The sequence below is a fragment of the Micromesistius poutassou genome (assembly GCF_964030765.1).
Source record: "Micromesistius poutassou genome assembly, chromosome: 10".
Classification (NCBI taxonomy): domain Eukaryota; kingdom Metazoa; phylum Chordata; class Actinopteri; order Gadiformes; family Gadidae; genus Micromesistius; species Micromesistius poutassou.
The window spans coordinates 11153152-11180651 of NC_140280.1; the positions used below are offsets into that span (position 1 = coordinate 11153152).

At 47.1% G+C, this 27500-nt stretch overlaps 1 protein-coding gene across 1 annotated transcript in view; it reads right to left on the reverse strand.

Annotated features, from left to right (window-relative positions):
- The window catches only part of cux1a (cut-like homeobox 1a), a gene marked incomplete at its 3' end in the record, with an annotated part of 96088 nt that overhangs the window by 15264 nt on the left and 53324 nt on the right, over nt 1-27500 (reverse strand). The window contains 13 exon segments of the mRNA XM_084474222.1: nt 1964-2731; nt 5481-5577; nt 5656-5704; nt 10098-10156; nt 10624-10812; nt 12755-12859; nt 14775-14820; nt 17167-17227; nt 18398-18474; nt 19364-19485; nt 19750-19865; nt 21728-21865; nt 25881-25959. Of these exon segments, the coding sequence (XP_084330348.1) occupies nt 1964-2731; nt 5481-5577; nt 5656-5704; nt 10098-10156; nt 10624-10812; nt 12755-12859; nt 14775-14820; nt 17167-17227; nt 18398-18474; nt 19364-19485; nt 19750-19865; nt 21728-21865; nt 25881-25959 (1906 nt within the window).

Genomic DNA, 27500 nt, shown 5'->3' on the forward strand with positions numbered 1-27500 from the left:
TCCTGCTATCTGCAAACCGTAAAATACGGCTTGCGTTAAAATTAAAAAAAAATGTGACTCCAGGAATACCGACAACATGAGCAACTGATACGTATTCCAATATAACACCCGTAGGGGGAAGTCCCTGAGATAATGACCTGACAACGGTGTACTATTTACACAGGTTCATTCAACAAGTGACACTAAACACTAACACAGACCTTCCTCTTTCCCACACAGCCAAACCGAAGACTATACTAGAGTATTAAGTATATGAATGACTTAACAAAAGTGTACACCTGAAGAGAAAATCTACAGTTCCACATCCTAATGTATAGTCAAGTCCCCCAAAGCAGGGTCCACAGAAAGAGTTTGAACAACTGAAGGCTAATTGAGAAACGTCTTCCCATCATCTGTGAATGAGACCAGGTGTGTCTTTCTGCTGGCCCACGGCCCACAGAAGGCTTCCATCAACGTGTCAAACTGAAAAGGGCACGTTATAAATGTTACACGTAAGACCAAGGCTGGCAACAAGACCAAGGCTGGCAACAAGATTAATTTCAATTTCCTACTGTTCGCTTCGCGTTACGCTTTCTTGTCCCAAAAATAAACATTTGCGAAAGATTCTGACTGCTAAACCGTGCAATGTGTTTTTGGTTAAAGGAAAAAAAATTGGGCAGAAGCTTAAACACATGTGAATGTAATGCAGACAAGCTGTGTGGGTCCTGCTGCTGCAGCCCTTCAGATGTCATCTCCTCCTCCTGGACCTGAGGCTGAGCTCCGGACGGCCGTCAGAGCCTCACCCTGCTGCGTGTGACCCCTGAGGTCACACCAGGACTCAGTGAAACCCCTTCAATGGACAATGTCATCCACGCCGTCGCTGTCCACCAGCAGGGCAGGTGTTTCAAACACTTTAAATCAACCCTCAGGTTCCACTGGGACGCTAACGTTAGCTCATCCTAATGTCAGAGTTCACTGCCAACTGCTAACTGCTAACGTTTCTTCAATCCGTTACAATCCGGTCTCAAACCGGAGAATGGTAGCAAACCAAAAAATATGTGGACAAAGCAAGTATGAATACACAAAGCGCCATTGTTCTCTTCTGACAAACCGTCTCTGGGACTTGGCTATCATAGCTTCAATGATTCCCTCCCCCCGCCCCCTTCTGGGTATTATGACAAGAAATGAAGTCATGGAGATCGGTGAATGTGATGTGATTGGTCTCCCCCCCACCGCCCCATGCAGCATTCATCATCTGAAACTAAAACCTGTCCGTATGCTAATGAGAGAAGCAGCAGATCAGAGCAGGACAGACCCGCAGCCCCCTCACCTCTCTGACCGTCCCCCTCACCTCTCTGACCCACGTCCCCCTCACCTCTCTGACCGTCCCCCTCACCTCTCTGACCCACCGTCCCCCTCACCTCTCTGACCCACGTCCCCCTCACCTCTCTGACCGTCCCCCTCACCTCTCTGACCCATGTCCCCCTCACCTCTCTGACCCACGTCCCCCTCACCTCTCTGACCGTCCCCCTCACCTCTCTGACCCACCGTCCCCCTCACCTCTCTGACCCACGTCCCCCTCACCTCTCTGACCGTCCCCCTCACCTCTCTGACCCACGTCCCCCTCACCTCTCTGACCGTCCCCCTCACCTCTCTGACCGTCCCCCTCACCTCTCTGACCCACGTCCCCCTCACCTCTCTGACCGTCCCCCTCACCTCTCTGACCCATGTCCCCCTCACCTCTCTGACCGTCCCCCTCACCTCTCTGACCGTCCCCCTCACCTCTCTGACCCACATCCCCCTCACCTCTCTGACCCACGTCCCCCTCACCTCTCTGACCGTCCCCCTCACCTCTCTGACCGTCCCCCTCACCTCTCTGACCGTCCCCCTCACCTCTCTGACCGTCCCCCTCACCTCTCTGACCCACGTCCCCCTCACCTCTCTGACCGTCCCCCTCACCTCTCTGACCCACCGTCCCCCTCACCTCTCTGTCGGCCCTGGATGCTCCGCAGCGCCAGGATGTTCTGCTCGTCAGCCAGGAACTGCCTCATCTTGTGGAAGGGCTCCTTGCCCCGGATGGTGAGCTTGCTCCAGGGCTTGGGCCGGGCCAGGATCTCGCTGACCGAGCCCTGGGACAGGCCCAGCACGTAGTGGCCGAAGATCCTCTGGCCGATGTTGTGCTTGATCAGCTGCTCCTTCACCTGCCGTGCGATCTCCGCCGTGTCCATGTCCTCCCCCTCCGAGGCGCTCCCGGCCCCCTCCGACTGGCTGGGGGACGGCACCGGGCCATTGGCGTCGGGGCTGGCCGTGGAGGGCGGCGGCTGGCTGTGGGCGGCGGGGTGGGGCCCGGGCGGCGGCTGGTAGTGGGCGGCGGGGGAGAAGAGCAGCCCGGCGCCCGAGGACGAGTCCTGCAGCGCCTTGGAGTAGAAGGTCTGCATGAGCTGCCGGTGGAGGAGGGAGTTCAGGGCGATCTTCCCAGACAGCGGGAAGGCTGCACTCCCCATGGTGGCCATTGAGGCCGGAGTGAAGAAGTCCTGGCCCCCCACGATGCCCACGCCCGTGGGGGAGAAGTGGTGGGTGCCGTTGGCCGCTCTGAGGGGCTCCTCGCTGGAAGACTTGGCGGAGCTGTTGGTGCGCACCAGCAGCTGGGAGGAAGGCGGAGGAGGGGGGGAGTCCTGCCGGCTCTGGTGGTTCATCATGGGGTTGGAGAGGAGGTGCTGCAGCGCCTCCGTCACTTTCTGCCCTGACGCCGCTGGAGGAGCAAAGCATCATGGGAGTGTGGGGAAACAATGCAGGCCACATGCAAATATATGCAGCAAATATGAGACAAATCCACTGGAATATTATTATAGTGCCAGATCTACGTCATCTGAATATTATTATAGTGCCAGATCTACGTCATCTGAATATTATTATAGTGCCAGATCTACGTCATTTGTCTGATGTTCAGAGAAGCGTCTTTTGAAAACGTGCGACACAAAATACATGCATTATTATTATTATTATTATTATTATATATATTATTTATATATTTATATTATATATTATTTATATATTATTATATATTATTATTTGACCGGCAATGAAGAATTTATACAAGATTGACCGTTCTGGTGCATATTAAAATAACACACTTATTTCAAGGCAGTCGAGGAAGTGAGAAAGTGAGAGAGTGGCTAGCCCCCCTACATCAGGCCCCTGGCTAGCCCCCCTACATCAGGCCCCTGGCCAGCCCCCCTACATCAGGCCCCTGGCTAGCCCCCCTACATCAGGCCCCTGGCCAGCCCCCCTATATCAGGCCCCTGGCTAGCCCCCCTACATCAGGCCCCTGGCTAGCCCCCCTACATCAGGCCCCTGGGGCCAGCCCCCACTACATCAGGCCCCTGGCCAGCCCCCCTACATCAGGCCCCTGGCCAGCCCCCCTACATCAGGCCCCTGGCCAGCCCCCCTACATCAGGCCCCTGGGGCTAGCCCCCCTACATCAGGCCCCTGGCTAGCCCCCCAACATCAGGCCCCTGGCCAGCCCCCCTACATCAGGCCCCTGGCTAGCCCCCCTACATCAGGCCCCTGGCTACCCCCCTACATCAGGCCCCTGGGGCTAGCCCCCCTACATCAGGCCCCTGGCCAGCCCCCCTACATCAGGCCCCTGGCTAGCCCCCCTACATCAGGCCCCTGGGGCTAGCCCCCCTACATCAGGCCCCTGGCTGGCCCCCCTACATCAGGCCCCTGGCTGGCCCCCCTACATCAGGCCCCTGGCTAGCCCCCCTACATCAGGCCCCTGGCCAGCCCCCCTACATCAGGCCCCTGGCCGACCCCCTTACATCAGGCCCCTGGGGCTAGCCCCCCTACATCAGGCCCCTGGGGCCAGCCCCCCTACATCAGGCCCCTGGCTAGCCCCCCTACATCAGGCCCCTGGCTAGCCCCCCTACATCAGGCCCCTGGCCAGCCCCCCTACATCAGGCCCCTGGGGCTAGCCCCCCTACATCAGGCCCCTGGGGCTAGCCCCCCTACATCAGGCCCCTGGCTAGCCCCCCTACATCAGGCCCCTGGCCAGCCCCCCTACATCAGGCCCCTGGGGCTAGCCCCCCTACATCAGGCCCCTGGCTAGCCCCCCTACATCAGGCCCCTGGCCAGCCCCCCTACATCAGGCCCCTGGCTAGCCCCCCTACATCAGGCCCCTGGCCAGCCCCCCTACATCAGGCCCCTGGCTAGCCCCCCTACATCAGGCCCCTGGCCAGCATCCAGGTGTCCTACTGGTGGCATAACGAGGATGAACGCTGAGCTACTTTCTGTAAGAATCTAAAGTGTTTCTAAAGATTGAAAAGATGTTCTAATCCAGTGAACTGTGAAGTAAGCACTTCTATAGCTCTCTATAGAGTTCTTCTTGTTCAAACCAAAGACCTCCAGACATCCGGAGGAGTCCATTCATATAATCCACAGCTCTGAGCAGTTCAATAGCACCAGTTGGTGGAAGTGTTCCAAACAACGGCCACCAAAGTGCTTGTTTCCTCTTATTGTTTGCGTTACTCCAGCTGATACAGTGGACCTGATCTTTCAGTCCAACTCTGCACACCGGGGAATGCTCCTTTTTTTCCTTCTCTCCTCTCTAGTTAGTGTTATTTTGCCTTCCCCCTGCGCTCAAGAGCTCTTCTGCTTCTGTCTGCAATTTGCTGGCAGTGTTTCCTGTCTGCCTGCCAGACTTCCGTCTGGAGCCCTGGAGGCATGCTGTTCACAGATGTAGGAACTAAAGAACTCCAAACGCTCCCCAACTTCAATAAGGTCTGGCAGCGTGCCGACCGCGGGCCCAGATACCATCTCAGCTCTTCTCAACCTGACATTCCTCTGGTCCCTGGCAGCGGCCCGCGCCCGCGTCTGTGTGCTGCACAATGAGATCACATTTTGGGCTTTTGGGTTGAAATAGATTTTCCCTGACTGTGGGTGAGAGGATGTGTGGCTGACTTGATCCCAGGGCAGAGGCGTGCTCCGGGTACGTGAGAGCATGGTGGTAGTCTCTGTGAGCAGGGTGTGTTTGTGCACTGATGACTAATCAGTGGACTCACAGCCTCTAGGAGCTGTGTGCTGAAGGACCTTCTTGTTTTCTCTTCTCCCCCATAACAGTGTTTCGAGTGGGCAGGGCGCAGCATGGCAGTCTCTACTTTTCAACCCCTCGACCATCACCATTATCTTGATTATCTAAGTCTAAAAGGTAAAGTTATAGACAGAAATCCGATGTCGATATTCAAATGATGTAATTAAAGTTATGAAGTTGATCAATTAATGTGTGGAGTTGAGTTGCCCTCCTGGCGGCGCAGCCCAGCCAGTGACTGCTGTCCATACTCTCTTATTATGGAGACCTTTCAATAACTACAATTATTTGGTGGGTGTGTGGTGGATACATCCCTCTTTGATATGTTCATTTTGTGTTTTTAGATCATTTATTGCTTTAGTTCATTGATAATTCTTCCATCCATAAGTGCTGTGTGTGGTGGTCGTCTGCTTACCACTCAAACTGTCACTATTGTTGTGGTTCAGAGAGGCCTTCTCTAGCTTCAGGCGTTGACTCCTCTCCTGTAATAACAGGTCCATGGGCTTCAAGTCCTGGAGAAGAGAAGCACCCTGGTTAGCAACGGCCAGGCTGGAACCATTCAGGGAACATGTGCTCCAGAGCGCCCATACCTGAGCTGACAAACACTTTGACGTTCCAGACTCTGTTGACTTGCGAGAACTGTATGAAACAAAGAAAACAACGTCATCCAATGGCTTTAGTCGCTTTTCATCACCTCAGCCCTGTAACTACCTAGTCTCAATTATGTAGCATTTATCAGAAAATCACCATTGGGCAGCTCTATCCAGTCTTCACTTTGATGCTTAGTCACTGTGATTTTATATTTAAATAAACAATCGGATAACAACGATCTCCAGCAGAAGACTAGAGAAGAATACGAAAAAAAGCAACATGCTAGCTTCACACATTTCCCGGTAAAAAGACAAAAACATTTTGTGGTCCATCAGCAGAATTGAAAGGATGTCATGATGTCAGCGTTCAGTAACCGGGGGGAATATCACTCTGAAATGGAGACGACTCTGGCATTTTCTTTTGTGAAGCCTATTATATATCTGGCACAAATAATCCAAGTGTGGTCCCGAAACATTAGCAGTGCAGCAACCCGGCAGCAGCTCATCAGCCAACCTTTATTAAGACAGCTTTGATAGCGTCTGGAACAGACGAACCCGACACCCTGCACCAGACAAAGGAGGCCAGTGTTGTCATTTTAGGAGTATAAATCTAAACCCCTCAAAATGTCCCTAAGGAGTGTCCCTTTACAAAACATCACCATCATCAGAATGCTCATTTTTCAATATAAAATACATGATTAAAACACATACACACACACACAGGGAAAAACACACACACACACACACACACACACACAGGAACGCACATACACACAGTATGCATAAACATATAACATACATATTTATAGCAAAAGAAAAAAGGTATTTCATGGTCAATAGCAGAAACATCAGCGTGTTAAAGTCTCACTGAAACAGTTTGTCTCCATATCCAGTTTGTACGTTACTTTATAGAACGGAGACAGGAGGCCGAGGTCAGAGGCAGACTCAACTCGCCCAATTAAAGTGCCACCTTGAAACTAGAAAATGCATCTCCTGCAGAAAATACGGTAAATGCTGTAGCGCAAAATGAGGTTGAAAATATGTTTTAGTAAAGCCACATAGATTAAAGGTCCCATGGCATGAAAATGTCACTTTGAGGTTTTTTAACATTAATGAGTTCCCCTAGCCTGCCTATGGTCCCCCAGTGGCTAAAAATGGCTTTATGTGTAAAACGAGCAGTAGGTATCCTGCTCCGCCTTTGAAAAAATGAAAGCTCAGATGCGCGGATTTGGGATCTGACCCCATATGTCGTCATATGGGTCTAGGTTACCTCCCCTTTCTCTGCTTGGCCCGCCCAGAGAATTTGGCCGCCAATGAGACAATGAGCTAGGACCGTGCGAGCGCCACATGTGTGTGAATACACACACTGTTACACAAGTGTACACTTCTTTGTTATTTGGATTACTGTTCTGCTGTTTGTGTTTTGGCGAATAACATGCAACACAATAACGCAAGCTTTGAGTTGAAACAATGGCGTTGGTTACTACAAAGGGGACTACTGGATTTAGACCTGATGAGTGGACAGCCAAGGGACACCACTGACGCTGTGATCTGCTCATGTGTGATCCGCGCATTAGACGGGCAGACGACCCATCTACATGACCACTATGTGCGCCTCGCAGAAGTTAGTAGAAATGATGATAAACAAAATATCACAGAGCATAGAGCAGGAGTGTGAACGTTTACAATGTCTCATGTCAATTTACAATCTGCAAAATGTGTCTGCGTTGGCCGACTACTTTTTTTAAATTAGGATATTGATTCTGTGCGCCTCCTATTTGCAACGGAATTTGTTTAAGATATAAAACCATTTAATTTAACATACACGCACTAAAACAGATATTTTCGTAAATATTCTCTGGCAATTCTCTCTGGAATTGAGCGGGTCTACAGGATCGCACATTTGCTACCGTATTTAAAATAGCATGCATATGCATTAGTTATATTCTCAATTTAATTTACAGAGCAATCCCTGAAAAGTTTTTAGGTTAACTATAGAAGAGACTAAAGGATTAGTGTGTGTCAGACGGGGGGGGCATCACGATGGTGGCTCTCCATCGTGATGTCAGTCAGACATCACGATGGACGATGACATCGTCCATGGGGGTGTGGGGGTGTGTGGGGGTGTGGCCCTGAGCAGCTCAGGGCCACGCCCCCACACACCGCCACCCTCCACCTTGACCCGCCTCTAAAAACGGCCTGTTTGTGGAGAGCTCATTGTGGGCCTGGCTCGTAGTGGCTGTAACTCTGCACCAAGACTGAATTTCTTGAACGTCTTCAAGTACTGTATTAGGGGCCCACTATTAAAGCATCCATAAAGTAGCATGGGACCTTTAAAAAGTAAAGAAATGTGAAATGGCTTAAATCAAGTGAAGGGATTTGAACAGAGTCTAAATGGAGTAAACAATGTAAACATGCACACCATTTAAAACATTAAAAATGGTTGGAGACAAATAAAGTGAAGAGTTAAACGAATAGCTAATGTGATGAAGTTTGAATGTTTGAGACACATTTGAGATAAAATATAGAATAGCTGAGCTGTTCTGTTGGCAATTTCCAGCTCAACTATAGACAAAAAAACACTCAACCAAAAACCTGCCAAAAACGAATACTGCCAGAAATCTGATAAATCATATAGGCCTACTTCTGCAATGGCAAACACACAAATACACACCTAAACGCAACCTGATTATTAACTATGACAGTATGTGGTATACAAGGAACCTCTCATCTATCTCTCACACACACAAACCTCAAAAGGTCTGTGTTAAAGAAATGTTCACTTTATGAGGTCTTCTAACATTGATATGAGTTCCCCTAGCCTCCCTATGGTCCCCCAGTAGCTATAAATGGCATTAGGTGTAAAACGAGCAGTAGGTATCCTGCTCCGCCTTTGAAAAAATGAAGGCTCAAACACGTGGATTTGGGATCTGGCCCCATATGTCGACATATGGGTCCAGGTTACCTCCCCTTTCTCTGCTTGGCCCGCCCAGAGAATTTGGCCCGCCAATGAGACAATGAGCTAGGACCGTACGAGCGCCACATGTGTGAATACACACACTGAGTAACGCAAGTGTTCTTTGTTATTTGGATAACCGTTCTGCTGTTGGTGCTATGGCGCATAACACGCAACAACGCAATAACGCAAGCCTGCATAAAGCTCCCATTTGGTGAAAAGACCAGACTGTGTCGGGTTCTCTGAGGTCTCTGGTATTTCCACAACGAGACTCGTAGTGGGGGTTATCTCGGCCATGGTTGAGAAGGAATTGGGAACCGCGACATGGAGGAGAAAAGGAATGTTGCCCAGGATTGTCCGCCGGAGCCCTGCTGCCCGCTGAACGCTGCCCGGGGTTGTCTCCCGCCGGAGCCCCGCTGCCGCGGTAGCGGGCAGCAGGGCGAACCCGAGACAACCCCGGGCAACGATCCCTTTCTCCTCCATTTCGCGGTTCAGTCTGTACTTAATATTGACGTGGAAGTGGAAGAACCAGAGGCGTCTGAGAACCCGACGCAGTCGTTTGAGATTCATAATATCATCCGGAGGCCCAAACAGCTTTTGACCATGATAATATATATGATATTATATAGATATCTAAATATAATATGATATTATTTAGATGTAGAGCACCCGGAGTGTTCAGTGTTCCACTGTAATCACTAGTGCATGGTACCGTGGCAACAAGCTGCTCAGGGCCACGCCCCCACCCTCCACCTTGACCCGCCTCTAAAAACGGCGCGTTTGTGGAGAGCTCATTGTGGGACTGGCTCGTAGTGGCTGTAACTCTGCACCAAGGCTGAAGCTCTTGAACGTCTTCAAGTACTGTATTAGGGGCCCACTAACAGCTCTATTAAATCATCCATAAAGTAGCATGCCATGGGACCTTTAAGAACACACTGACAGTAAATAAGATGACATTAGAATACAACTTAAGAAGAACAATAGGTGAGCGCTGCATGCAGCACTCACCTAATAAGCAGAGCTCTGGTTAGCCAATCAGCTGTGGCCTCGATCCAACTGAAGGATTACATCTTCAGGTCAATGATTGGCCCGGTATGAATCAATACAGCAACCATTTAAAGAGTACACTGCAACAGAGCTCTAAGGCCAACACCAAGTCAGAGCTGGTCCCCCTCACTGTCCACAAAGAGGCCCTTTCTTAATAGGCAGGGCTGTATGGCTGCTCACACTACCCTATCTCCACTACAGTCTGACTTTGAGGGGGTGGTTGCGGACGGATATCTGATGGCGTATTGTTGCCGTTACCTGGGGAACCCAAAACAGCCAGAAACAGGTGACTCATGCAATAGCATGAACTGAACCATTGAGGACAGTTTGAGACCGGTTGAGATTTGGACCAGGCGAATCCACTAGGTAAGCCTTTCCATCATGTTTCCTCCTCAATAGGTTGTTTTAGGGTTAGGTAGGTTTAGGTTGAGGTATCTACCAGAGGTCTTTCTTGATGTTCTCGTAGTCTGCTTGTTCTCCAAGCTTCTCCTCCAGTCGCTGTGTGGAGAGATGAAGACAAAATGTTCAGGTAAAATGCTGAAGCAATGCCATTCGGTTAATGTACATATAAAGGGTGGACAACATAATGGGCAAGGACATTATAGAGGACAGCTCCTTCTCCTTCATTAATGAGCTAGATCAGCAAATACTCAACACAACATCACAGCCATGAAGCGTTGAGGGGTCAGGGACTGTTGTTAAAAACAGAATGTTACTATTTGACATTCAAAATACACCGGGAGTGATTTTCATATGCATCTCTTATCGTTCAGGTTCTGGAGAAATAATTTGAACGTAAGCCATTCGGATTCGGCTGATTTTCATTTCACATGACAGCTTTCCTCAAAGTCCTTTGATACATTTGATCATTTTCCAGTTGATTTCCATGACTGGTTTCAAATGATTCACTGACCCTGTGACCCAACATCAACACACATCAGCTGTCCGCTGGTCGGCCGACCCACCTTGAGCGCGGCCTCGCGGGCCTCCAGCTCTCGCCTCAGCTGGCTGATCTGCTCTGCGGAGGTGTCCCTCACACGGCCCAGGCTGGCGTGCAGCGTCTTCACGTCCTCCGTCAGCTGCAGCACCTGCCGCTCCTTGGCGCTGAGCTCCACCTCCAGGTTTGAGCGCGACAGCACCTCCAGGGCCTGCTCCTGAGGGGGGAGACCGGCGGCTGTGAGGAGGGCACCTCTGGCGTTCAGCCACAACACAAGTGTCTTGAATTGGTCTTTCAATCGTGATTGGAGGCGGTGGTGAGATCGCGAGTGCAGAAATTTATGTTTTTCTCACAGTTGTGCGAGAGATGTTCTGGATCTGGAACATCTGGAAGTGATGTATGCCAAATTCAATCTAGAAGATGGATGTTGGGGTCTGGTCTAGACAGACTCTGTGGTGGAAGCGCTGTCACCCGCCACTTGTTGCCCACCAATATGAAGCCAGGAGGGAGTCACACACACATTTCTGGGGAACATCGTCTCGCTGTGCCTACTTATTTTGCGATCCCTAGCCGTTTCATTTCTATTATTAAATTTAATTTGTGACATTATCCGAAGCAACGTAAACTGGGACACCGCCCATTCTCGGAAATTGGGTGTGGCACCGAGCTGAAACCTGTGTGTGTGGGCACATATCAAGGGCAGTGTGTGTGGGCACATATCAAGGGCAGTGTGTGTGGGCACATATCAAGGGCAGTGTTTTGGATCTTGATGCAATCTTGATAAAAACGAGGTTGTAGAACCCGCATATTTCTTCTGTCATGTCATCAGGGCCATAGCGGTGGATACTCATGGTGGACGTCAGTGGAAGTCTCAGTAAAAGGCTATGGATACAACAAGGTATTTTTAGCAGTAAAACCCACTGTGCAATATGATCTTTGTCTTTAAGACCTAGGAAGACCTGGAACATCTGGGATTCTTTTTTGAACTGAAAAAGATCTTCCTATAGCGGTGTAGTGAGTATCCTAAGGGTCCAGGTAGTACTACAGTGCTACAGTACTACAGTACTACAGTGCCAGTACATCAATCCTCAAGATGCTGTGGATTTTTTGCGACATCGTTTTTTTTCATTGAATAAGTTTTGATGCCTAGTAGGGGAAATTCAATTTAGTGAAACTCTTTAGAGAATTCACATTCCTTTCGTGCCAAACTATTTACTAGATGCTGGGCAACACGATGCAACATTTTCCAAAAAGAATAGAGCCTGTGAAAACGACGGGTGGACTCAACCCTCAACCTGGTATTTATATAGAGGATTCAAACATAATGGTGTTTAACTTTGAGTGTGCATACTTTAATACAGCCAGCGTTTGGCGGTGGTTTCTCTGTCCCATAACTAAATGTAGGCCATCACTCTTTTGAAGAAAGATGGCATTCAAAAGGAAACAGTTGATACGACTGCCCACCGTGATGTTGTCAAAACCTGCAGTAAACATTCTAGCACTGACTGCTATGGAGATGAACGCCTGATAGCAATAATGAAAGGTGTTTGACTGTAGTCTACCACTATGAATGCATTATGTCATGGCCTACAACATAGTCACCATGATGACAAAGATACCCAATTAGGATTGATCCAACCCATTTATTAAAGAACCCGCCTTGCTGCCATTCAAATAAATTACGCTTCTCAAAATGGACATGGTGTGGAATGTGTAGTGAGTTCATGTTGTCCGGTTCAGCGACAGGATGTGTACTCATTTTATTGATGTGGGGGAAAAACTAATCGCAAGGAACAACGGCGTTCACTGTAAAAGGACGGACACACAGAACAGCCCTAAAGAAGGTTCACTGTAAGACACACAGAACAGCCCTAAAGAAGGTTCACTGTAAGACACACAGAACAGCCCTAAAGAAGGTTCACTGTAAGACACACAGAACAGCCCTAAAGAAGGTTCACTGTAAGACACACAGAACAGCCCTAAAGAAGGTTCACTGTAAGACACACATAACGATATATAATATATATAAAGAAGGTGGTCAGCAGGACTCCAGCTCGGTCTCATACTGAACATGTGCAGAGGCCTCTTCCCGTCTGAACTAGTGAGGTTCTGGAGACAATCGAGTCCAGTGTCCTGGGCCGAGGGACGGGTGTACGCACCATATCCGGGGCTTTCTGGACCTGCGTGGCGAGCTGCAGGGAGCGGTGGGCCCAGGTCAGCTGGTCCCGTAGCGCGCGGGCCTCCCTCTCTGCAGCGTCTGCTCTCTGTCCAGACGAGGAGGGGACATGGGGATGGACCAGGCTCTGTGTCCGCCCCAGCTCACACACAAAGCGTTTTCTTTACACTGTACTGTATTTTAATAAATGTTGTACTACTTGACTTGAGTCGAAGTGAGTATTTAAGGTATATATATACTGTTTCTGTTTTGGGTGGCACTCCAAATATATAACCGAAATCCGTGCTGTGCTCTGGGCTTAACACTGTAAATACAAATATACTGTCATTTACATTTATTGTTGCTTAATTTGGTATTCCATTGTGACTTTATATATTTACTTATGCGTTGTCTTTGATGTAAGTACATGATGATTAGTATGTTTGTTGTTGACACTTAATGACACTGTTAATGATCGTTAAATGCATGATGTTTAAATGATGGACAAATTACAGTGCCCAGCAATGTCTTATTAACTGACCGAGGTGTTTAATAAAAGCAACCTTTAAAAATAGTATCTTTATGTAATTATTAAAATGTGACCTTTGAGATGATAAGACATTTTTCTGAAGGTCAGAAATAATAAGGTTAACAATAAATTGTACCACGGTGATGATATTAATCAAATGTAAACTATTTAGCATAATTCATGAAGCAAGTCATCTCCCTCTTGTAGGGGGAGCCTCTGCTGAAGGGACACTGTGTGCAATAAAAAGACACTTGAAAGTGTCACATATTGGAACGCATGCGTTTGGACACATGTGTACCGCAGACTCAACCCGCCACATGAGGGACATTCGGTCTGGGAGTCAGACAAACGCAACAAAAATGATGTAATTTGCAAGTTGTGAATTTATGTTTTTAGTGGTTATTTTTGGACAAAAAAAATTCAGCTCAACACATAGAATCCAAAGAGCTTGTATGGCACGTGTGAAACTCGTCCTCTGAGTCTGACGAGAGACACATTATACCGTTGTGTTTGTTTTATGCAGCCAAATATTTGGGGAATGATATGGTTAGGAGAGCTTTGTTGTTCATGTCAGTTAGGTGGAGCTACAGTGGTGAGTTCATCGCCCAGAAGAGAGTGTTCTCCTTCAAGCAAAGGCAAAGAACAAAGGCCCGATTCAGCAGGCATGGCGTAGACCATAAACACTACCGCTATTTTTAACTGCCAAAAGGGTTTAAGTCAGGGAAGGTTTAAGTCTAGACAGAGAATGAGGTCAGAGCGAGACTGCTCTAATGATGTTTTGACGCTACAAGGTACAAGGTACAAGGTATGGAATACACAGTTTAAACAAGCTCACATTCAACGGGCGCTTTGAACGTCACTGAAGTGAACAGAGAGACATGGGGAGGACGACAGGAAGAGGATCCCATGTGTTTTCATTCCACATTAAAGGGACTCCCACCACGCACCGCTGCCATAATCAGGCCATTCCTGCTCGTTAGCCCGGCCCAGGGCTGTGATGATATCAAAGACCTCCCCGCCCGTCATACTAATACTGTCCCCTGGGGGGCCGGGTGGTGACTGGTACACACAAACACCAGTCCAGGCCCAGGCCTTTACAGCCTTTAGTGGGGGCTGGGGAGGATACACTTCTGGATAGAGAGATGCTCTGCCCTCCCCACTACAGCCTTAATGATGATCACCGTATGTCCGGGGTCTGTCCTTTCTCTACGTTTTTTACCAACTGCATCTATTATCAGCAAAGCATTGGATGTGTGGAGTTCAGGGTTAGAACTCAATATCCTACAACAGTCAAATGCTCTACAGGAAAATAGTTTAAGGAATTACCTTTTTTAATCAAATCTTACATTTAATATCAATAACAATTAAAGGTATTACGATACATAAATAAAAGCTTTTCCAAATACTGAACATTAAACATTTCGTACTAAAAATACGAAAAAAAAAAAAAAAAAAAGCAAAGTGTGCCCCCACTGTGGCACGTGGTCAGCCTCACCTGATTGGCTCCCTCCAGCTCTGACATCACCTTCATGTGGTCCGCCCTGGGGGGGAGAGCACAACATTGCAGTCATTGCAGTCAACATCAAAAAATGAATAAAAATGTGTTTAGTGATATGCAAATCCCCCCCCCACACACACACATACACACACAAACACACACAGACACACACAAACACACACAGTGCTGCAGTCACTAAAAAATCTGGATGCACAAATTGCAAATGTTATTTATGTGTGGCTCTAACTGTGTTACATAAATATCTGAATTATGTAACTATTTTACTTTCATCCATTAACTAAAGTGAGTTGATATTCTGTGTGTGTGTGTGTGTGTGTGTGTGTGTGTCAGGATACTTCACATGCCAAAATACATGTAATAAGAATGAGACTGGATTGTGTGCATTGCTCCTTTATGTTCAGTCAATATGTATGTAGTTCTGCATTTTTGCAATGCTTTTTTGTTATCCGATAAGACATACCGAATGCAGACACACACGCACGCACACACACACACACACACACACACACACACACACACACACACACACACACACACACACACGCACGCACGCACGCACGCACGCACGCACGCACACACACACACACACGCACACGCACACGCACACACGCACACACAAAGACCGCCTGAATATGTAGTTACTCTCTCATAGTACACAGCTAAATCACACCTGACGTCTGTCAGGATATTCTTTGACACAATGGAGGGACAAGGCAGTGCTTAGTTTGGGCAGCATCCTCGTGTCCCCCCTGTTCCGTACAGCCTGTTGTTTTCCTACGGTACACATGGTACTCCCCAGCTCCCTTCACAGTGCTTTGCAGGCATTACTCCAGTATCAAAAAGCAGCATTAGGCTGAACACCTCGATCTTTAGGTGGGCTAGTGGACGGCACTGGCATTAACACTGAGCTCTTTGCCCGAGCTAATGCCAGCCAAACAGCACATTATAGTCTGATGGGTCATTCAAGGTACTGGGATGCAGAATATTATTAAATACCTTTGGATTTATGGGATTATGTGGAATTAACAAGTAAGGAAATATGCCCCCCCCCGAGAGTGGGATCAGAGACAGATTGAGGGGGCTGATGGGCGGGGGGGGCGGCGAGGGGCATCACTCAGTAATCAGCCAGCTGAATCATATTCTAAAGTAGACCGCGCCGCTTACTGTTTCTGGACGCTGGATGGATTCACACTGTGTAGTAACGTATCACATGTCCTGCTCTGGGATTGGTTAGGCTTTACTGAGGATCTGACCACCGCAATTTTTTAAATAATTTTCAATTATAATGATTATAATTCATTACATTTATGTAGACACCAAAAGCACTTAACATACTGAGTGTGTGTGTGTGTGTGTGTCTGTTGGGACATCACAACACATCCACTACCAGTGTGTAGAATCTAAAATGCAGATTGGTGTTGCACATCTTTAGATGGATGTTATCCATTAGCATTTGATGGTTGTAGGTAAAAGTGCTGCTGCCTTTATGAGTTATCCTCAGTCGAGAGAGTCACAGTTGGATGGCCTATTAGAGCAATGCTTAAAGCTCAATGCTTTTTTTTTTCTGGGGACCCACTTTTTTGAAAATGACAAAGCATCGCGACCCAAATCATAACAGGCATGGTGAGGGAATAATGTGACATCTGGATGTGTTCACTGCCATGTCTCCATGCCTTTATTAACAGGCCTGCTCAACCAGGGAGCCACATTTGGTTGATAACTTCATGTTGTTGAAAACATGTTCAATCTTGAAAGAATGAAGAAGATGTAGTGGTTTGTGACTAGAGCACACAGAGTACAAATCAATCAAGGGTTCTTTTTTTCGACATAAATGAGAACAAATGAACATTGTGAGGACTGTGAAGAAGACGTCCAGTATGTGGACGGCCCAGCAGGTCACAGCTCCCCCTACAGGCGCCACTGGCCCAGGCTGCAGCCCTGAGACCGTTCTAGACTAGTCTATATATATCTTGTGATGGCATGTGAGTCGTCTCACAGATCAGACATTAGATTCTGATAGCTTAAATCAGACACTATAAATAATATAGACACAGGCTATATCTGTTGTCAGATTAGAAGAGAAGATTAAATTAAATGGCTAATAAGATTCATATAATTATGATGATCACAAGGGTCACTGCAGGTCAAAGCATGTTTGATGTGTCAAACATCTCTTTGATTTGTTGGGATCCTCCATCCCCTTTATGTAATGAGTGTAACAACGCTCACCACTTGTTACAGAGGGTGGTTTTGGGAGAGCGGGAGAAGGTGTGAAAGTCTGTTATGTGTGGCGCTGTTGCCACTCTGAGATCAGACAGAGAGACGTTCTGAGTGACGGCATGCCCTAGGACTGGAGAACACAACTCACTCTGTAGTCGACTCGTCCTCAGACTTGCTGTTCAGGTCCTCCGTCTGCGTCACTTCAAGTGCTGGGAGACAAAGGACAGTGTTCAGAGCACTCTGCACACTCATCACACTGCTCACAGTAATACTGCCAACCTTAGTGTCTGCTTGTGTCTGGAATGTTCTGACTAAAAGAGGGGAAATGACAGATGCCTTCTTTTGAAACATTTTGAAATACACTATTCAACATACCAAAAAAACCTGAAATAACGTTATACAAGCCTTTACTTACATTTTGTAATGGCACTTATATAAATGGCTGGCCCCAAATATTAAAATACTAGGTTGGTATTTCACATACACACACAAACACCTGTGTTTGTGTATTCAGGGCTTTTGTATAATGTAGAATGGTAATTAGACACATTGGTTTAGTTTGGGTAATGAACCACGAGCCAACATTTTGATATTCGTTAGGTAAATTATTTCTATCCATATATTAGGTATGATTTATTCAAGCCTTGAAGTGTTGGTAGCTCTAAATATAATGAAAGCATCACACCAAGGACACACATGAGGCAAACTACACCCAAATACACACACCTTTATGATGTAATAACTACTTTACAAAAAACCCAGTTTATGGGGAAATGCATGAAGTTCCCCCTCCACACTGAGCGCTGCCATGGTAACGGTTGAGTCTCTCCTCACGTTGGACAGTCTCCATGTTGGCTCGGCGTTGCACATCCCAACCGTGAAATGTAAACATCTGTTCCCTCATCCTTTGTGACCAAAACAACACATCTAACTAACTGGAACTAAAAAGGCTTTGTCCTTTTTACTGCACGGCGCGACTTAGAACCGGCTAATTAGCCTAGCTCCAGAAGTATGTCCTAATCACTTGTATCAGTGCAGCAGAGTGAGAGAGAAGAGAGTGTGTGTGTGTGTGTGTGTGTGTGTGTGTGTGTGTGTGTGTGTGTGTGATACATTGTGACAGGCCACCGTCAGAGGACATGCTGGCCGCCGGCAGCAGCCTCTGGTTTAGTTTGACAGCGTGGTTAGACACTTGCCTGGTCAGCACTCGGCCACGTCGCACAATGACATGAGTGAAAGGACATGACGGACAGAGGGAGTGTGTGTGTGAGTGTGTGTGTATGTGTGTGTGTCTCACCAGTGTTTTACTCAGTTTCTCCACAAAAAAAAGCACTGAGGCAAGCCCTTTGCCACATAAGACAGCAGAGCTGTGACGTGTGTACCTGTGTGTCGGTGCTGGCTGGTGACGTCAGCGCCCTCCTGGCCTGACGGTGTAGGGTGCTCTCTCTCTTTATGCTCACTGAGAATGGAAGAATGGAGCTCAGGGTTTACATTACACACACACATACACCACACACCCAGACACACACATATAACACACACACATACACACACATATAACGTATCCACACACACACATGCACACACCCACACAAAGGGTTTACATTACACACACATAAGACACCCATTGTTCTCCAAACTTGTTGACCCAATTCTACTGAAACATGCCAATAGAGACAGTAAGGACTGTCGTATCAAAGACTACCCCGCTCCGCCATCCCCTTGAAGTCTGTCCTCTTTATAAAGACACGTGACGTGCATTAAGTGTACAGGCGCTTTGGGAGCCTGTGTTTGTAACGCTACTGTGAGTTTCTAATACGCAACAATTTCCTCTATGGCTGATTGTTTTAACTAGACCCAGAAAGCACCATTCATGATGTGAGCCCCCACCACTGCACAACTCAAACACTAACAGAAAGTAAAAGAGCGTTTTGCTGCAGTCGCTGCGGTTTGACTTCTGCAGCAAACGCTTCCTAAAAATGTCATCTCATCCAAAAAGAACTGTTATAGAGTGGCCTACATGGGTGGACTCGATCAGCCCTATCAGGTGATCAAGGTGGAGCCATGGGGCTGGGAGGGAGCCCCTAAGGCTCCAATGCGTCCCAGTAAAGGTCAAAGTGCTCAATGAGATACAGCCACAGCCTCAGAGGCTCGGCGGCGCTTCAGTAAACCGTTGATATTAAGACGGTGTTTGTCCTGTGTGACGCCGTCCACCCCAGGGACATTTGTACATTTCAGTTCTTTGTTCCATTTTCATTACATATCAGCACATCTGGCCATCATGACCCGACTACTAGAGGTTCACTTTAACACCAGCTACAACACAGGATGGGGGCTCCGATCCTTACCTCTGGTCCTCTGCATCAGCGCAAACTCGCTCTTGTGTCTCCTCCTCGGCCCCCAACGTGTCTGTCGTTGACTCTCCCTCCAGGGCCTCTCCCTCCAGGGCCTCTCCCTCCAGGCCCTCTCCCTCCAGGGCCTCTCCCTCCAGGCCCTCTCCCTCCAGGGCCTCTCCCTCCAGGGCCTCTCTCTCCAGGCCCTCTCCCTCCAGGCCCTCTCCCTCCAGGGCCTCTCCCTCCAGGGCCTCTCTCTCCAGGGCCTCTCCCCCCAGGCCCTCTCCCTCCAGGGCCTCTCTCTCCAGGGCCTCTCTCTCCAGGCCCTCTCTCTCCAGGGCCTCTCTCTCCAGGCCCTCTCCCTCCAGGCCCTCTCTCTCCAGGCCCTCTCCCTCCAGGGCCTCTCTCTCCAGGGCCTCTCCCCCCAGCCGCTGGTGCCCGCCCCCGGGCTGGGCGGTCTGTCGGGAGCTCTTCTCGTACCCTTCTATCTGCTGGTTAAGTGCTTTAATTGTCATCTCTGGGACACGGGACAGTGGGCAGGAGAAGAAGCAGAAAGGGAGAAGGAGATAAGTCAGGTCTATCTGTGAACACTGCGTTTGGTGAAGTAGAAAACACATGAGGTTATAATGATGGGATTTGAATTATTACATGCTGATGTACATTCTCCTTTATTCTAAACACTATGCACTCAAAACAAAGTGTTTTGGGCTGAGTATTCTGGGATGAGGGGGATGGTTTTATCGCCATGGTTACGGCCCACGGCAACTTTGTGATGTTTTTTTTTTAAGCCAGTACGTGTCGTTGAGTATGAGCATTATAATGAGCGATGTTGAATATGAAATGCGCCCACACCATGGCGTTATACTGTAAGTATATCTGAGAAGCTTAATCCTCTTGGACGCACTCTGAACCACTCCCCAGACAGAGCTACACACATCCACACACACCAGGGTGTTAGCGACTCAGTGGTGCCTTCACAGAAGAATGGGGCTTCTGAGCAGAATGCTCACAAACGGGTTGGCAGAGAGCGGCAGAAAGAGGACTGGACTGTTTTCTCTGCTATTATATTTGTTTATAATATTATAATTGTAGTAACATTGACAAAATAGCACGGCTACTGTATTTAATATACTTACAAAATAAAACAATAGAAAACACTGGCATCTTATCATCTCATTTAGATTATATGTAACAAAAAAGCCCAATCCAAGGCAAAGTGGAAGATTGGTCACAGGATGAAGCCCAGCACAATATGAGCACATCAGAGCATGTTACGGGCTGACAGCCTCCCCTTAATGCAGCGTGTTCCGCCCTGACACATAATCAATGTGGACCGCTCCCCCCGGACCCCTTCCCTACCCCTTAACTGTAAAATCGAACCACAAACGTTTATGTACACAAGGAATCAATAGGCCTTCTTGGCAGGGCAAAGGGAGAGAGAGAGAGAGAGAGAGAGAGAGAGAGAGAGAGAGAGAGAGAGAGAGAGAAGAAAAAAGACAAAAGACAAAGAAAGAAAGAGAGAAAGAAAAGAAACAACGAAAGAAAGAATGAAAGAAAGGGATTATGAGTGGCTTAGCCTGTTGAGAGGAAAGAGAGCAACCAGGACAGTGCAGTGGGTTAATCAAATATCAATGGCTAAATGAAATACTGCCGGCGCTAAGCAGAGTTAGCTCATGGTCAAAAGGGGTTTCACAGCTAAAGGAATGACACCCAAAAACAAAGAGGAGATGAACATCTGACAAATGCAATTCAATTTTAAAAAGAGTCTAATCGCAGTAGTATTGGTGAGTTAACTCGCGATTAATCACACTTTTAAAATTCTATTTTAAATCCACTCCAATTGAATATGAAACATAAAAATGAAACTTACGGAACACCACCGATTTGGGAGTTGTAAACAGGCAGTTAATCAGTACAATTGTAAACCATCAGTTACTCCAAGTGTAGTTCAAATAAGTAGCGCCCAGATTTCGTTCCATAAGTTTCATATTCAGCCCACACTGAGTGAGTCAATGAAACTCCCTCAAGATCACTTTGTCTAGTTTTTGCTTATTAAGAACATTTGGTATGAATGATAATGTGTCATTCCATTTGATAATCTCATTTAACTTCAATTGGAGTGGATTTAAAATATAATTTTAAAAGTGTGATTAATCGCGTGTTAACTCCAACTCCAACCAATACTATGCGATTAATATAGATCTATATACAGTGTGTGTGTGTATCTATATACAGTGTGTGTATCTATATAGATCCATATACAGTGTGTGTGTGTGTGTATCTATATACAGTGTGTGTATCTATATAGATCTATATACAGTGTGTGTATCTATATAGATCTATATACAGTGTGTGTGTGTGTATATACAGTGTGTGTACCGTAGCTGTGGAGCTGGGCCCGGTCCTGCTCATAGCCCTCCAGGGCGGCCCGGAGCCTCTGGTTCTCCGTCTCCACCTCCTGCATCCTCTGGGCAGAGAGCTGCAGCTGCTGGGAAGCCTCCAGCACGGGCATTGGGTCTGCACACACACACACACACACACACACACACACACACACACACACAGACAGACAGACAGACAGACAGACAGACAGACAGACAGACAGACAGACAGACAGACAGACAGACAGACAGACAGACAGACAGACAGACAGACAGACAGACAGACAGACAGACAGACAGACAGACAGACAGACACACACACACACACACACACACACACACAGGCCGTTACCGCGGTGTGTGTGTGTAGGTTGATCACTTTGAATGCTGCTATTTTGAAACAGACCAACTACGGTATTTGTCGGCCCAAATAAGGGTTTCCGGATCCAGCGTCTTTGGGGAGTAGAGACACTGTGCAAGTGAAAGGCAAACTGTCTGATTGACGTGGGTAAGATAGTAAGAATAATTGCAAGCATAGCATTTGATGTAGAAGGATAGAAATTCTTATTTATATAACAGTTACTTAACATATAAAATCTTCATTGTATTACACCCATACACATGCATGCATATACACAAATACATAGCACACACACACATTTTTTATTTGGCAAACATTCCCATCATCAATTTTGCGTTTAATTGAAGTTTAAAGAAAGAAGCAGGAACTGACCATTATTAATATGATAGTTATTGACGTAATACCCACAAATGAAAGGGTGAGGGTTAGGGGAAATAAACATAATTATGTCAACTATTTTCTCCATATCTCCATATCTCATTTTGAGATATGGAGGCAGAATATCTCAACTTTTCTGCACAAATGAACACTGTATATTTGTGTATCCATAAGTATCATCATCTACTATAATTTCATTTTTGTGATGGCATTTCAAATATGTAAATGACCGGGGTCAACTGCCGCCCAAACTGTGAATCTGACCAGATAAGAGATACTGGCTGTATCGCCTTGGCGAGGTAACGGGAAAATCCATAGGGGCAAAAATAATTGCCTAAAGTCTTCCAAATGCCAACACTGTCTAATTTGCCTAAAATATTCAGTTAGAGTATGGATTTTTCTATTCATTACCGAGGCCGAGTACATTTTAGAAACGGCAATCTAAAAGTTTAAAGGAACTTCTGCCCCCAAAGAATGTCAGAATGGTGTTGACAATTAATTAATCTACCATTAGTCTGGACGCAGCAGCCCTACTGCGTTACAGAACTTAACCATTAGTCTGGAGGCAGCAGCCCTACTGGGTTACAGAACTTAACCATTAGTCTGGACGCAGCAGCCCTACTGCGTTACAGAACTTAACCATTAGTCTGGAGGCAGCAGCCCTACTGGGTTACAGAACTTAACCATTAGTCTGGAGGCAGCAGCCCTACTGCGTTACAGAACTTAACGATTAGTCTGGAGGCAGCAGCCCTACTGGGTTACAGAACTTAACCATTAGTCTGGAGGCAGCAGCCCTACTGCGTTACAGAACTTAACCATTAGTCTGGACGCAGCAGCCCTACTGCTTTACAGAACTTAACCATTAGTCTGGACGCAGCAGCCCTACTGCTTTACAGAACTTAACCATTAGTCTGGAGGCAGCAGCCCTACTGGGTTACAGAACTTAACCATTAGTCTGGAGGCAGCAGCCCTACTGCGTTACAGAACTTAACCATTAGTCTGGAGGCAGCAGCCCTACTGCTTTACAGAACTTAACCATTAGTCTGGAGGCAGCAGCCCTACTGGGTTACAGAACTTAACCATTAGTCTGGAGGCAGCAGCCCTACTGCGTTACAGAACTTAACCATTAGTCTGGAGGCAGCAGCCCTACTGCGTTACTGAAGAACTTACAGAAGAGTCTGAGCCGGAAACCATAAATTTAAGGGGGTGGAGTTACGCCTTGTTTCCATACAGAGATATTCGCCTGAAGACAAACTATTCACTCGAGTTAATGAAGCTTTTAATATGCGATTTGGCAAAGAATGTAATGTAAAACCTTAACAAACACTATTGCTTGGTCTTTAGACAGGATGTTTTAACGGTCTTTTCAGCGGGATGAGAATACTAGTTGTTGTTCGCTGGTAGCCAATTACAGTTTGCAGATCCATGCATCCGGCAACATTATCGGTCGAAACGATTATGAAGCCAGGAGTGAAATGCCCTGTTCACCCCGACTTGAGCTAGTCTGCTATCATTTTTTTATGGTTTCATCATACAGCAACATACATACGTACAACTAGAATATACGGAATTTCGCCATTTTACATACTTATGTAGAACAAAATATTATCCAAACGTACAAAGAAAGATCTCCATCTCCCCAATGAGGACAGCTGCCTCTGCTTTAAAGAGCTCCTTCTTTAGGGATGATCACACTTGCTTGCTTTGTGGTGCGTGTCGTGTTCCAATTCAACGCTCGCTTCCAGCAGCCTCCTCGTCATCTGAAGCGCGTGAGTTTGTCCTCACTGTGCTACTCATCAGTAGGCAAAGTCGGGACTAATTGCGGCCCTGCTAATTACTGTATGCCCCAATTCCAGTTGCATGCCGTATGCTGTATGCGTGCCTTTAATGAGACAGCTGGCATTATTACACAATTACATCATCATCATTCTATTGAAACTCTCTGCCCACAGAGACACCGATGGGTATGGAGGGAGACGGGAGAAAGCAAGATGAATGACAATAGAAGTGGCAATATCTGTGCTCATCGTAAATGACACACTGATGTAAATGAAACATACAATACAAAAACACACCCTGGTAGCCTACCGCAGTAATCATTGTCCTGTTACTTTCAAACATTACTGCTATCCAAGCAGTATGTTTTTCTTCTGAAAGAAATGATGCAAAATCAGCCAAGATTGGCTGTAAGACTGTGAGTCTGACTTTACATATTCCTATTTTCATATTCATATATTATAAAGACTCAAAGCTCCTCCGCGTGGCAGTGAGTGAAATCAGTGACCTATGATCAGAGATGGCAGAGTGTGCATACTTAATGAGTGTGATCCCCCCAGGAGGAGCAAGAGGAAGTCGTTAGGAAAGGGATGTCTATATTGCTCTGCTCACACACCCACTGTCCTCCCATTGTGTGTCTGGAGGAGCTGAGGAGGAGCGGTGGCGCCCAGAGGACACTTCAGGATTTGGGCTAGCTGTGCTCGTATACATTCCAGTTAGGATCCAAGGATTCATACAAATGCTCCTTATTTAATAGGGAAAAATCGATGTAGCATTGCGGTATTGTCAGCTTGACTCAGAGTATTGTCGTCCTACAGAGGGTGCTACGGTGCTAGCCCCTACAGTTCATACAGTTACAACGCGTAGAATCTCAACCCCACTTATATGTTACACACAATATACAATCGCACATAACAATAGGAATATCGTGGAGGAAACCATGGTAATGGTACGGTGAGGTCTGGCCTGTACTATACAAGCTACTATATATGTAGCAACAACCAACAAACCATGGTAATATGGTACGGTGAGGTCTGGCCCGTACTATACGAGCTACTATGTATGTAGCAACAACCAACAAACCATGGTAATATGGTACAGTGAGGTCTGGCCCATACTATACGAGCTACTATATATGTAGCAACAACCAACAAACCATGGTAATATGGTACGGTGAGGTCTGGCCTGTACTATACAAGCTACTATGTATGTAGCAACAACTGCTACAGCGCAGACCACTGGAGGAGCCGTCACATCCCTGCCACACAAACTGGATGTGATGGTATGAAGCGCTGAAGGCAACAGGCCTCCCGTTACGCATCCTTAATACATCAGACACTTGATGTTTGCTACTTGTACAAAGGAGCTTCTTTTTGATCAGTTATAAGGGAACAGATAGCAACCATCATACTTCATGAGTGCAAAACCTTGAACATTTTTGTACTACAAATACAAGAAATATATATACAACAAATAGATATTATACTATTATTATAATATCATTAAAATATAACTATTATTTTGGACATATGTATTTCTATATATTTATTTCTGACATCTGAACTATAAAAAGAATCACAGTCACACAAGCACTGATAGACACACACACACACACACACACACCACTAGGTCGTACCTGGAGCATCAATTAGTTTCTTGTAGACGCGTAGGAAGGCAGCTTCTGACTCCTTGCTCCTCTGATTGACAGCGTCGATCTAAAGCAGCAGGCAGAACACAACGGGATCAGACAGACAACAGGCCTCCGTTCACAGCGGGCCACAGCGGGCATCTTGGCTTGAGAAGATTCAGGTGAGGATTGTTTGAGGGTGCAATCTCAAAAGAAATGGGCGATGTTATGGTGTTTGGAGTTGATACATATGAGAGATGTGTGGTTTGCGGGATGTGTTATTGTCCATGGGGAGGTGTTGTCAACATGCCTCCCTTAATGATGTGTGAAAGGAGGCTGACTTTCTTGCTTATTTCGGGGTCATAGAAAGAATAATTTTGGACATGGTGAGATTAATATAAGCAATCTCACTCATTGTCCCACTCCTCTCAGTCCAACTAACCAGCAGAAAGTAGAGAAACATCTAAACCAGGGGGGTTGTTCTGCTTTTCTGGTTAGGCTGCAAGAAGCTTTAATGCCTGAATCAGGCACCACAACATGAGGAAACGCAGGACATTTCACCTCCCTCAACCACCAGGAGGGCTTTGGAAGATTGACCTGAAAACGGGGTGTTTATAAATTCTTACAGAGCACCATTATTGACCGAAATCCTCTATTGGGATACGAAAAATGTATTATTGTATGATCTCAGACACAGCCCTCAAAAAACAGAGACTAGAGCGTAACCTTTGGAATCACAGTCGACTTTGGCTTATCTACCATTCCAGATGAATTCCTGCCATTTGTGAAGGCAGCCAGCCAGTCAGCCAGCCAGCCATATAGCCAGTCAGCCAGCCAGCCAGTCAGCCATATAGCCAGTCAGCCAGCCAGCCAGTCAGCCATATAGCCAGTCAGCCAGTCAGCCAGCCAGCCATATAGCCAGTCAGCCAGCCAGTCAGCCATATAGCCAGTCAGCCAGCCAGCCAGTCAGCCATATAGCCAGTCAGCCAGCCAGCCAGTCAGCCAGATAGCCAGTCAGCCAGCCAGCCAGTCAGCTAGATAGCCAGTCAGCCAGCCAGCCATATAGCCAGCCAGCCAGCCAGCCACTCAGATAGCCAGTCAGCCAGCCAGTCAGATAGCCAGTCAGCCAGCCAGGCAGACAGCTAGTCAGCCAGCCAGCTCTGGCACAGCTTTTGAAGTGAGGGCAGCCAGTGCCAGCTAACTGGGTCATCACCGCTGGCTACAGGAGGAGAGAGGAGGGGGTGAGAGGGGAGGAGGGGGGAGGAGGAGGAGGAGGGACAGAGGAGCAGCTAAAAGTATGCAGAGTTATTGAGCCTCAGAAAAATACTGTAAGCCGACAACAAACACAACTTAGCGCACACTTTCCTTCCCCTTTCTCTGACCAGTAGGGGGGTGGTGTTCACACGCCCAGCAGAATCTGACCTGCTCCGCCACCAAAGAACCCTGCTTACACACACATCCAGCCCCATTAATGTAGCATCAGTCTGGACCAGACACACACATCCAGCCTCACTAATGTAGCATCAGTCTGGACCAGACACACACATCCAGCCTCACTAATGTAGCATCAGTCTGGACCAGACACACAGATCCAGCTTCATTAATGTAGCATCAGTGTGGACCAGACAC